This window comes from Haplochromis burtoni, unplaced genomic scaffold (genome assembly GCF_018398535.1).
Source record: "Haplochromis burtoni strain Fernald_Lab_line unplaced genomic scaffold, NCSU_Asbu1 Contig_73, whole genome shotgun sequence".
Taxonomy (NCBI): Eukaryota; Metazoa; Chordata; class Actinopteri; order Cichliformes; family Cichlidae; genus Haplochromis; species Haplochromis burtoni.
The window spans coordinates 580887-594745 of record NW_024582434.1 but is presented as its reverse complement, the minus strand read 5'-3'; the positions used below and the strand labels follow the sequence as shown (position 1 = coordinate 594745).

Here is a 13859-nt window from a genome sequence, read left to right as displayed (position 1 = left end):
TTTGTTTTTTAAAGATGAACTTTCTCAGATGTGATTGATGTTTCTTTGATTGATGTTTTTTACCTGTTTCTAAAATAAATTAGACAAACAGGCCGTTTCCACGAGTACTTTTAGTTTTAGGGTTTTCCATCAGGTGGTAGCACCTGGTACCGGGTACTTTTTAATACCTACTCAGACGGGGTTCCAAGCAATCTGAGGTGATCTGAAAAAGTGACACCAGCAGATTGCATGCCACCAATTGATGAGTCATAAGGGCGACTCCTTCATGAAAAATCAATACTGTCATATTTGAATTTGTCCAGTTCCACAAAAACCAACATTATGGTCGCCGAGTCTGACAAAAAGCCGTGCACCGAGCAGCAGCTATACCACCTCCATTGTTGTGTTTTGTTTGTGTCCCATACAAATGACGTCATGGGGCGTGCATCACGTGGTACTGAATTCTAATGGATCTATTCTATTCAGTTTTATTTATACAGCGCCAAATCACAAAAACAGTTGCCTCAAGGTTCTTTATATTGTAAGGTAGACCCCACAATAATACATAGAGAGGAAAAACCCAACAATTATATGACCCCTATGAGCAAGCACTTTAGTAATAGCGGGAAGGAAAAATTCCCTTTTGAGAGGAAGAAACCTCAGGCAGAACCAGATTGGGCGATTGGTGTAAGAGATTTCATTTTTAGTATTCTCAGATGCTGTATGAGCCAATACATTTATAAAATAGACAACTTTTTGAGCCCTGATGTGTTAAATTTAAAGTGCCAAAACATTTGAAGTCTTAAACGGTGTACCTAGTCTTGTCTGGTGAAGCACTTTTTGTTGCTGGGCTGAGACATCTGTGCACCGCAGCCTCTTGCAAATTGCATGTGGGGTCGTTTGACTGACAGCAGGAGAAAATAAAAATGGGTAAGAGCAAAAAGTGCAATATTGGAAGTTATTTTCACATCTCTTTGTGAAAAGGCAGTAGGAACTTTGATGTGGCAAATCACAAGAACAATTACAGACTTCAGGAAATGAAGTTTGTAGATAAAATGCTGCCAAAGGAACAATTTCCCCCTGGTTAGCCTCTGTTGCTGTATTGTTTTACCTAAAAGTGGGATATCGTATGGCTCTTTGTGATTCTAGCAAATATAATGTGCACATAAGCCTTTCAATATGACGGACAAAAAAAGTTATTTACTTTTCTCCTGGCAAAAAGGAAGCTGTTATTATTTGTGTTTATATCTACTGTGAATGTGTTGAAGCAGACTTTCTACACTATGAACAGATTACCGCTCTGAATCACTACTTCATGACTTCAGAATAATGAGGGTGAAGAAAAAACTAAGTGAAGTTTGTTCTTTTTCAATACAGGTTAAGGGTTGAATGTCAAGCAGTCAGGAAAAGCTTTCAGAGCATCATTTAGGGATACACCGCAGATATTTGGCTCATATCTGCCTGTTTATGCCTAAATAAAGCTAAAAGGAGTATAGTGATGAAGGAAGCCAACAGCAAAGAGTTGGCAATTAGGAGGCATTTCACACCTCTGATACCAACAGCTTTTCTTGGTATGTTTGCAGTATATTTATTTATTCATTAAATTTAAACACAAACTGTGGTCATAGTGAGTCTTTCTGTGTTGGTGTTTCTTGCTCTCACTTTAGGGTTGTTGTAAAACAGGGCCTATAGTTTGTTGTGGACTCAGACCAGTTATTCCTGCTATACTTCTTTGAGGACTCCAATGGTTGGTACGGTGTAGCGGTCAGTAAAACCTGGCAGGCATGCACAGAATCCTACTTTCACTATCTGATGACAACATTTTTGTCACTAAGACCCCGTGGAGCCCAGCAGATTTGCTCATAACCCTTGTCGGGAAGCATTGCAAGCACAATGCTGTATTGTGCTTGCAGTAATCTTAATGTGGTAATGTCAGCTTGATTTTTTTGATTATTTCACTTCACCAGTCAGATTCACTCCACGTGAGATTTATGTGTGAGGACACATTGGAGTGAAACTGAGATGCAGGAAAGCTGAAATGAAACTATATTGCAAATAATTTAGGAGAATCACATTATACCTGCTGGCTGGGTAGAACCTTTCTATTTCTTTGCATATTCTCCTTGTGCCTGTGTGGGTTCTCTCCAGGTACTCTGGCCTCCTCCCAAGTCCAAGACATTAGCCTAACTGGTGACTTTAAATTGGCCTCAGGGGTGAGCAGTTGTTGCTCTGAGTACTAAATGGACTGGCGACCTGTCCAGGGTGTAACATATGTGTATCGCCCAATGTGACCTACAGCTCACCAAATTACCCCTGGTATCAGATTGTTACTGTGTTGCCAGATGCCTGTAGTGTGGCACTAATTAATAAAGCTGATGCTTCGTTCAAACCGAACACCACTGGTGCACACACTGAAACAATGACGCGGTGAATAAATGCATAATTCAGCGGGCAATGTGAAATGATGGTATCAGATTGTAAGTCACTGTGATTCCCACCTCTGCTGCTGACAGGTGAGACGGGCAGGAAATGAGCTGAGACACAGAGGAGACTGAAATGCATCAGAGACCTTTCATGAATTTGATAATGGTAGTTGCAATTAAAAGCTGTGTGTCTTACCCACTTGTCCTCCAGGATGCTGCTTTTATCTGATAGTTGACAATGATGGAAGTGTCTCTAATATAATGGTAGAAGCGCTGTGCCTTTTGTGCTGCTTTCTGCAGCTTTTAAATAGCTGGTATCCTTAAATGACCCTGAATGCAGCGGCCTCAAGTTGGCACTGAACTGAGCTGAGCTCAGTTGTGGTTTGTTATGTGGTACGCTTTATATATACTGTATATTTCATCTCTACTCCATCCCACAGACAGACATAGATGGTCAAATATGATTTCAAAGCAAAGCTCTGACAGCCTGAAGGTATTTTTTTCCCTATGCTGTCCAAATAAAGACGTGATCTCAGAACAGCGTGTTCATAAAGAATACAGATGCGTGTTCTTCCAATACGATGTGGAAGACTGACTTTGCTACAGGTTTGTAATTGTTGTGTTTAGAGGTTGCAAACTAATCTCACATGCACGCTGCAGTGCCAGAAGTTTGTGGACACTTCCTCTTCTGTTTTTAATCAGTTATGTCTTGATGCTTCAGCATACTAGAGCTGCTATGGGCCAATAATTGTTAAGTTTTAAATACTTAATTAGTCACTTAAGGTAAAGCAAGAAATGACAAATTTTAGAAAGTGTCGGCAGTGCGCATTCGGCTACAAAGAAGCAGTTTTTATCGGGCTTGTGTGGAAGAAATGACCAACACTACATCCAACACCTCTGGGAACATGATGGTTCAAAACTGGCAGGAAGCCTGTAATGTTATATAACATTACATTAAAGTGAGAGTCTCTTATGTTGAAAGGTAAAGTTCAGGTGTACAAATGTGTGTTTCAAAGCAGCTGACATGCCTCAAGGAGAGTTTTATTCCTATGTGTTTATTATTGGACTCAAAATGGGACAAATGAGCCTCATTTATCTGATAATGTTGCGTGATGGAGCCACTCAGTCAGTCTTTCTGCTGAACAATTTGTTTTAGCTCCCTACTGCATCCCTTTAAATCAGCGTTGGGCAATTAATTTTCCGAGAGGCTGCATGAGAAACTAGGACTAGGGCTCCACCAATAATCTGAACTCAGTTCTGCTTAATATATATCTCTTCATAAGTTGGTGCCGGCAAGGCCAGGATTATCATTTCCGTATCCACGGAGCAGTAGGGACTGTGGGATGCAAATTTCATCGTCAGATGTTTGCATGCCTGTCTCTATAGCCATGTATAGTATCACAGGAAGGACTACTAGGCCCTCGGGTCTGCAACAGAGTATAGTTGAGTCCCAATATAACTATAACCCACACCTGCCTTTAAGCCATCATTCTCCTAATTGGCTGCCCTTGAACTTGACGCTGCAGCAATTTTTCTGAGAAAACCATATAAAGGATATCTCCACTCTGACGTAATAGACGAACAAAGAAGAAGAACAAAATGTCATGAACATGGTGTTTACAGCAGTCTTAAGTTTAAGCTTTTGGCTCACAGAGTTTATCGGTACCTATACTGACCTAACTATTAAGGCTGAGCATCCACCACAGGAGTAGATACACAAGGCACTGGTGGATTTTTACATTTAAAAGTCATCCACATATTGTGGCAAATGGTGAGGCTAGGGTAAAATGATGTTTCATGCTGGTTCCTTTTTAAGCTCATTTCTATTTTTTTTTTTTTTTTTTTTAAAGCTATTTTTATGTGTGTTCCCGGTGGGGGTCATCTCAGGCTTTGGAAACTCTGAACTCAACCCAACGTCTGAAGAAATATCAAAGATTACATCACAGAAAGGTTGCTGGATGTCATGTGACTGTAACATGTGTGTGAATCTCATCGACGTGCTGCCGATCTGTAACAGGCCGCCATACAGTGTGTGTGTGTGTCCTCAGCAACCGTCGCCGCATGTCATCTCTGTCGACTAACTGGGCTAATTTCATGGTCTGATGAGCAGACAGAGGAAGGCTGGCAGACTCACCGTTGAAGGCAGTTTCTTTTGAAGCTGTGAGTGTGTATGTGTGTTTGAAGGAGCGTTAGGGGTGGTGTGTGTTCGCCCATCGTGACTGGTGTGGTTGGACTCCTACAATTAGGTGATGAATCACACAGTGGCGACAGAGCCAGTCACTGCAGCATGGCCGCTTTCCTTGTGTGGAGGACGACGGTGACGTTCACGAACGCTGTGCAATGTTAGACTAAAGCGGGGTTTCAGTCAATCCTGCTTTTTGTGTGTGTGTGTGTGTGTGTGTGTGCGTGTGCGTGCGCGTGCGTGTGCGTGTGCGTGTGTGTGTGTGTGTGTTCCCTCTGGCCGAGCAGTCGTTGTGGCGTGTGGGTGGTACTGAGATGTGTAGTTTTCCAGAGTGTTTTGACTGTGGGTGGCTTTCTTTCTTTGGTTTTTCAGTAAAACACAACCAAATATAAAGCTGTTATTTTAATAATTAAAAATCTAAATAATTATTAGGCTAAATATCTGGTACTCTGGCTCTATGATTATGCAGAGCAGCTCTAGTTAACAGAAAGACGAATGCTTAAAATCTGACAGCAGATTTAGAGACCTGTAGGAACCACAGCCGTGCTGGTAGATGGTTGATATTTTATTCACAGTTTTTTCATATATAAGACACTGATGATCTTTTAAACCATCAAAATCAGGTGAATTGATTCCCAGATATTAAAGCAAGGCCCTGTTGCTATAATTACTTATTATTTACAATATTAAATCTGCTTCTTTCTGTGTTTGTAGGCTTTGATAAGAGGCTCTTCATGATGAGCAGCTAACACTGACTGCCGCACAACCACAGGAAGAGACGTGGCTGCTGCACCACCCACAGTTGACGCATGGCGGTATTAGGGGTAAGAATCGCTCTGTGAGGTTTATCGGTGCTTGAAGAAGTTAGAATGTTTTCACAATAACAGGAAGCATCTTTTCCTTTCATCTTTTCAGTTTCTGTTTATGTATAACCTGTGATATTAACTGTCCTCTAAAAACGTTCTGTTTTGGTGTTATGATTCATAACAATGGTGAAATAATTGTTGAGCATTTGAGTGGTTTTCAAACATTTTATGTCCAAGGGAGACCGAAGAATGAGCCAAAATTTCAAGGGACGCTTATTGACATGTTTACAGAAAATAGCCTTCATTTAATTAAAACATCATAATTTCTTCTTTGAGCTATATACAGCAGTATGGTTTAAAAAAATGTACAGCTTTACTGCTAATAGGCAAGCAGCAGACAAATAAGTTTGATTAACTCATCGTCAGCGAGTGTGACCTCTAACCCCAGGTTGCTCTCCGATGCATCCATCAGAGTGTGAATGTGTGGATGAATGTTAGTTATACAGCACTAAAAACGCAGAAAAGTGCTTGTGTGAATGGGAATGAACGAGTTGTGTAAAGTGCTTTGAGCGTTCAGATAGAGAGCTATATAAGAACCAGTCCATTTACCATTTACTTTAACAAAAGCACATGTTAAATTAACTCGCAAAATTCTTCCCATCAGCGGATGTCCCAGCAAATTTCCCCCCACGGTCTGACTGTGCATTGCTCAGAGAAACTAGGAAAAAAATGGAGAGCTACATCTCAGACTGTACAGGCCTTGGTATCCTCCTAAAGGTTGAAGCAGATGATGGTACGATTAGAAAAAGTCTGAACAAGTATTGAAGGTTTGAAAGGAAAGCCTCTTCTCTCTAAAAAGAAAATGACAGTACAGCTTAGGTTTGCAAAGCTGAATTTGAACAAACTACAAGACTTCTGGACCAAAGTGGAGACGTTTGTCCATGATGCACAAAACCAAAGACAGCGTATCAGCACAAAGACACACCAGTCGTCTGCATGATGAGAGGGCTGAGGATTTGGGCACCTTGCAGTTATTGAGTCAACTTTGAACTCCTGTGTGTACCAAAGTATTCTAGAGTCAAATGTGAGCTCATCTTCCATTTGCTTGAAAGCTAAGGCTTAGCCCAAAATGGGTCGTATAACAGAACAATGATCCCAAGCACAGCAACAGATCTACAACAGAACAGACCTCAGCCTGACTGAGCTGCTGTAGTTGGACATTCAGAGAGCTGCGCATGAATGCAAACCTCACTGAAATGAAGCAACATTGGAAAAACGATTGAGCCGAAATTCCTCCACAGTGATGTGTTAAACTGATAAAATCATAAAGAAAATGATTAATTCAATGTATTGCTGCTAAAAGTGGTTCAACAAGCTCCTGAATCAGGTGTTTATTTAGTAGATTTACAGTTAGCTCTAGAAATGTGCCTTCATCTGACTATCCAGTCCTGTGAAAAACTGTAGTTCAAACTACTGCACAACATTTGGAAACCTCCGGCCTAATAAGAAACTGAAAAGGTTTCACTCCGGTGGTGTTTTTTCAGTGCTTTACTTGAAAAGTTCACATTTTGGGAGGCAGCTAAAGATTTGAATAGATAAATTAGCATCATATTTATTATTTAGTAATGAACTTAAACATTTGATTCTGCATCAAACTGCTTTTCTGCCTGAAAAATTGGTTTATTACTTATTTATTTTTTCCCCCCAGAAGTAATTATAAATAACAGATGTTCAGTTTAATATTATGCTAGCTAAAATATAAAGTTTCAAATTTAGAAAAATTTTATTCAGTATTTACCTTTGATCAAAAGTATTTTATTTATTATCTTACCACAAACTTCTTCTATCATTAGTAAGTGCTGTTCATTACTAACTCTTTAAATGTCTCTAAACTTGTGTGAAAACCTGATGTTTTGAGGAACATTTTTGATTGTTTTCCATCCTGGTGTGGAGACTCTTGAATCGGTCTGACACTCAGGAACGATTTCTGAGCAGCTTTGAGCCTCTAAATAATGAATGTTGGCTGTCTCACTGTCTCCTTCACTGAGTGCAACTGGCCATTATCTGAGGTATCCTTACTGGTTGTTGCACATCTGATCATTTGGCCTCAGCAGTCAGTCTGCTGTTGTCAACCTTTATGTCTCTGATTTATCTGTCAGGAAGGAAAAATTGCAGCTTTTGCATATTAATTACATTTGATCCTTATGGTAAATTTACTAAACCATAAAAACATGTATAGAGTGTTGGGTCTCCTCAGGGTGACTCTTCAAGGCTGAAGGGCTAGATCCAGTCACATAAAAGAGAAAGATGCCACTCAGACATCCTCTTCTAAAAATGATCTGTGACAGTGGAGATCAGAGCAAGTTTTAAAAAACAAAAATAAAGCTTTTCAGGTAGTTTTCCAGGTAGTTTTCCCCACTGTAATTCAGTTGTAACTAAGTCATTACATCCGTCTCGATCTGAATGAGACTGACTAAAGCAGGGCGCGGAGGAAGGCCACACAGTGTCGGAACCACCAGAATATAAAAATGGATTTTGAATATGCCTTTTGCTCATTGTTTGCACGTGGAGGCAGCAAAACTAAGACAGAGCTAAATGAAATTCAAGGTCAACTTAATGATTTATTTATCAGAAATTCACAAAAAGCCTTATAACTATGAAAGTGACCTATACAAGTGTGGTGTTTTGTCAACATATAGATAGTACCATATCTCAATCTCTTCAATCTCAAAATGAATATTTAGAAAATATTAATTTCCTTAAAAGATTCGAGCTCTCTGAGTGCTTCTTTTTTTGTAGTTTAAGGCTTTTTGTCTTTTTTTTTTCTTTTTTTTTTTTATTATAAATAAATGATTAAGTTGACCTTAAGGACTACAATGGACGTAAGCCAAATTTTATTGACCCCATTCGACACACCTACACCTACCTAAGTGTAATCAGAATTCATTCTAAACCTTTCAAGCTATACTATTTACAGACAGACACACAAATGCTACAAAAAAGATTATCAGGTGGAGTTGATCAGATGGGGTCACCAGTGTTGCTTGATGTAATCAAAATAGGCTGAAGTTAAGTTTAAAAAAAAAATTAAATCAGAAGGAAAGATAAAAGCCATTTTCGCCTGTCGCCTTATCTTTGATTGAGCCTCAGTTCTGTTTATCAAGGCGACACTCTGTCAACTGTAAACTTAAGGTTTCCACCCAAAGCAAACGAACCAGTGAGTGTTGGTTTTCAGTCGTGTGTGTGTGTGTGTGTGTGTGTGAGTGTGAGTGAGCGGGGGCAGTGTGCATGTAGCACACAGCTGTTTGAGGCTTTATGCATGTGACAACTGTAGGAGCTCTGAACTGTAGGAGATTACAGTAGTTTAACAGAGGACACACATTTAAACTGGAGTAGGAACAGTTGAGATTTTCTAGCCTAATTTTAAGCATTTATTAAAAAAAGATGAAACTCTAGTTATTTAGTACATAATTTTCAACTTCCCAGTAAGATCTGTCTTGTTTGTAATTTTATTTGTACTAATCTAAACAGATCTAAAAGGATTTAAAGTCACATTTTTAGCAGCCACTAAGTGAAGTTTCTGGTCTGACAGGTGAGTTGACCGTTAACACCCGAGCAGAGTTTCTGTGAGAACGGTCGACTCCCTAAAGATGCCCCTCGCAGAGTGAAACCACAGTTAGTCATGCTGTTACTCAACGCAAACTCAGCTCCTGTTTAGCAAATCACTGCTTTCAACATAGCTCCCGTGCAGCTCTGTTAAAGCATGAATCACCAGATGAGCAGCTCCCCCCGCAGCCTGTTCTGCCAGCCTGTCTGAGAGCGCCGCTACGCTCAGCTAAAGGCTCGGCCGATTTCGTCGTTAGTTCGAAGTCATTACTGCCAGCATTTGGTGATTCACCTGGATTGTCTCAGGTAGGAGGTAAATTGAAGGGAACAGCAGGGCTTAAATAGCTGCAGTAGGCTATAAAACTTTTTCTTCAAGGGCATCAAAAGATTAAAAACCCTGTTCTGACGAAAGCGTGAAAGATGGCTAACTGCTAAATTTGTCTCCTCCTCCAGAACCCCGACATGCTGACGAGGAAGATAAAGCTGTGTCACATCAACGCCCACATCACATGTCGTCTGTGTGAGGGCTACCTGATTGACGCCACCACCGTCACAGAGTGCTTACACACCTGTAGGTCCTCCCCACCCCTCACTCTGTGATTTCAAGTACTCTCGCTTCTTCTTTCTCATCTGCTCGCTTCTGTTTTTAAGTTTTCTGTTGTGTGTCTCACACACACACACACACACACACACACACACACACACACACACACACACACACACACTGTTTTTGTCTCCCAGGATTTTTCTTGGCTCTTTGCCGTTCGGGGGAAAAAATCCTGGAGGCTGAGCGATGCTTCTGATATCTGTGCAGCGCCGCTTGTTGCTGTTTCTGTTGGTCAGGTTGACTGTTGCTTCTTCCTTTACTGTTTCTGCAGAGCATAATCTCAAAACAATCTTCATTTGTGCTGGTGTTTTCCAACAAATGGCTTTGAATATGAAGTAGATGCGCGTACAAAGACTCACAAGAGGGCAGACCAGATATTCTGCACATTTATTAGTCTCATAAAAATATCAAACTAAGTCACCTCTTATGCATCAGCTGGGTGTTTTCAATAAAGCGCTGTGATAACACCTGGTTCATGCTGCAGGTAGAGGCGTTATCTTGTCTGATCCAATGCCTTAACCCAGACACAAAGACTCATCTGGATCCATGAGCATCTTTAGAGTTCTCTTACAAATTCTATGAAAATAAGTAGTTTTTTTAGGACGTAACCTTAAAAACAGAGTTTAGTCAGCGTCTTCAGTAAAAATGATGAAAAACCCTCTCTTAATCAAAGCTGTGTCCACACTGGATGCGACCAGAAGTGACCATAGTGATAACCGCTGGTGACAGGAATTGGGCGGGGCCCGAGAGAAACTTTTCTTAGTTTCCAGGCGAGCAACTGAAGAGACCAATAAGAGTGAAGAACACTATTAGTCGACATGTGGCCTGGTGGTATATACATTAGAGGATCGCCTAATTAGCTGGAGCCTGAAATGTTGCAAGCGATCGGCCACCAGCTTCAAAGCGATGCGTGAGCAGCCCACTGCTTCCAGTCTGGACGCAGGTTTAAGCTCAACTCATACAGTGTAATTAAACGCGTTTACATGTTTGTGAAGGCAGGCTGTGCGAAGTCATTGCCACTGTCACTGATGTTAACTCAGCCAAAGAGGTTTTGTAAAAAGTTCAGTTTTGGCACAATGAAAATTGTGCCAGAGGTGATGATTGGGTCGACGTTCGATCTGGATCTGCATTCAGGATTTTTTTTTCATCACTGTGAGGACTGTGGATATTTCCCATCCTATCTGAAACTGAAAATTAGTCAAGTGGTTTTATTGTCATTCCAACCATGTGCAGCGGTACAGTGCAAAGTGAAATGAGACAATATTCCTCCAAGACCATGGTGCTAAATATGACATACAACAAACAATATAACAGACAATCAACACAGGACTACATAAAGTGCAATATACAAAAAATATACAAAAAATACAAAGAATAGCAAACCAAAAAACAAAGACTGCAACACCAGACACAAACACAATAGTGCAATAGAAATGTGCAAAAAGTCACTTTTAGGTTCTTTATCCATGCATTGGTCTTGTTTTCCACAAACACAAAACTTTAATCCCTCTTTTCCCCCCAAACACACACATTCTGATCCTGCCTTTAACTCCTAAAGTTTCCTGGACTTAAAAAGACTCTTTAACCAGTGTCTGAAGGACTGATTATAAAGGCGTTAAGTTTGACTGCTCACATTTTGTTTGTCTCATGAAGAGGCTCCTCGTGGCTACACTTTCTTACCTTTTTATTTATTTTTTTAATATTAGCAAGTCTTAACCTTAATTAATGTTAATTTTGTTTTTTTGTTTTTAACATGAGCTCCAGATATAAGGGCCACACTTACACCACCTGCTGGTTAGTACAGTTTTGGTGATAATAGGATAGTTTTGGACAGTCTGTTGCTGAAATACAGAGTGACCACTTCATTAGTGCACAAAAAAAATCAATCAGAGTTCACCTGTGATGATGACTGTAAGGTTTTTGTTATTGGGTAAATACATCAAGTCTTAAGATACTTTGGGTCTTAGTCATGACATTACATAACATAAAGAGCCATTTCTTAAAAGAAGGAACCCAAAAAGAGAAGTCTTTGCAGAGGACTGGTTCATATTGGAGAACATGTGTATGCAAGGCACGTGTCGGAAAAATGAAACTGAAAACGATTTTGGTTAAATCAGATTCAAAAACTGATATCAAAAACTTTTTTAAAAAATTCTTGGAACTTCTAAACCTTTTAAAGTCGTCTGTTTAGACACGGAAAACTGAGTTGCATAAAGGTAGAGCCTATTTTAATGTATTTTGCTGGTGTACTTAATAAAATGGCATGATCGGCATGTAAAAACAGAAGCAACGTCTGGCAGAGCTGCTTTAGAGGAAAAGAGTCAGATACGTTGCACTGGTTGTTGTTGGTTTGTGCTTTCTGGTGCGTGAAACCAGACGGCGCTCATGCAGAAAGTTTGATTCTGTGTGTTCACCGGCGTCTGATCGTAACGGCTGCAGAGTTCATAATAACTACTGTGTATGAGCTGATTGTGCTTTTGAAAAGTAAACAAACAAAGTAATCCAGGACTCCTCAAAGGCCAAGAGAAGCTAAAGTGCAGCTTCAGTTGCAGCGCTTCCGAAATTAAAATGTTTTCTGGTCTTACAAGATGAAACTGAATGGCTTTCATTTGGAGCATTTGAGGTAATTTACAGATTAAAGGCCTTTTTAATGGAGTTTGAAAGTTTGGTCAGCAGCCAATTTGATCGCGGATTTGATTAGTGGGCGAGTAACTGAGAGTTGCTCCGTGTATTGGCAGCAATAAGTAAGAAGTTGATGTTTTTAATGTAGAAGGAGCTTTGCAGAAGAAATGAAAACGACAAAAAACCAAGAACAAAGAGGAAATAAAAGGCTTGACGACATCAGGCGCTGAAACCTCAAAGGCGAAGGAAATGTTGTTTTTGTTTTTTTTGTGCTTTTTATAACTTTACAAGAAATCATGTTTACTCTGCTGCTGAATTTCTTTGATTTTTTTTTTTTGCTGATTTGTCACAGATCTGATCACACCAAGTTTAATATTAGACAAGGATAACTCGAGCATACAAAATGCAAACCAGACATGTAAAGCCAGGTGGCTGCGTCTTTACAGGGTTAAAACCTGCATCACTGCCATTATGTCAGTTTTTCCACAATCAAAGCTGAAAGAGAATGAAACAGTGCAGACTTCATATTTTCAGCAAATGAGATGGTTGAGTTTGAATAACTAGGCACCCGATGGGGTATTTTGTTTTATTTTTATTTTTTTTAAATAAAGTTCTCAGTAGGTTTTAAACCTCTTGAGGGCGTCTGGCTTCACCTCCTCCAACATGTCACCAAACACTTCCTGAATACTGAGTGAGGCCTGGTTTATCCTGCAGTCTCACTTTTAAATCAAGTCATCACGTGCTGAATGGTTGCACATTGTTTAGCATTTTATTGCTTTTCCCCCCCTCAACCTTGAACTTGACATTTCATAATCCCCGCAGGGGTCTCCGAGTTGTCGAGGCCTTGGCCTGTCCCCCCCCCACAACCTTAAGTGCCCTCTAATGCTCACATGAGAGTCTTTAGATTGCCTAGCTAACCACACCAAGCTGCTCATGTTGGCAGATTAAGATGGCTGTTTTTGTGAAATCACAATTTTCTGATGCAGGATAATAAAAAGTGTCCAAGCATTCTGAGCTGGGGGCCGCTCTCACCCCCTGTGGAGCAGCTTAATTGAACTTGACACATTTATTTCAGGAACAACACACTCAGCATTTGGGGAGATTAAAAAAATGATTTGATAAATTGGACACTGATTAGAGCAGAACAGTGAAAATAAACATAACCCTGTATCAGACATGTGCTGGAATATATGTTAAGATAACCACAGACATTTTAGTACCTCTCTTGCCCACCAGAGGGAGCTCTTCACTCACAGATGGAAGCCCCTCTGCCCACTTAAGGCGTCTGAGTCCAGACGTGATGCTTTGACTCTCCCTCTCACTTGGAGAAAGGCTCCACCATTGGAGAGTGGAGACAAAGAGATTCACATCACGTCACCACTGCAGCTGTTCTGACAGATCGAGCTCTATTGTCACAGAAACGGGAGGGGAAAAAAAGTGTGGCTGAGATGGGTAAAGTGGTGAACCACGTGCTGCAAATTACAGTGCTGGGTTGTACACAACATGTGCTGTACACATGAAGGGATCCATAGGTGAGGGGTCATTTTCTTTAAGCACAGGCATTGTTGGCAGTATGAGATTCATTAGACGCAGTTTGTGATCCAGTATGTCTTTTTTTTTTTTTTTTTTTTTTT

At 40.3% G+C, this 13859-nt stretch overlaps 1 protein-coding gene across 1 annotated transcript in view; it reads left to right on the top strand.

The window, feature by feature from the left end:
* Positions 1-13859, top strand: part of LOC102300902 (polycomb group RING finger protein 3) — a 70167-nt gene that overhangs the window by 28724 nt on the left and 27584 nt on the right. Inside the window, exons 2-3 of the mRNA XM_005924052.3 lie at positions 5299-5408; positions 9450-9567. Of these exons, the coding sequence (XP_005924114.1) occupies positions 5394-5408; positions 9450-9567 (133 nt within the window). The 5' untranslated portion in view covers positions 5299-5393. The remainder of the gene's footprint in view (positions 1-5298; positions 5409-9449; positions 9568-13859) is intronic.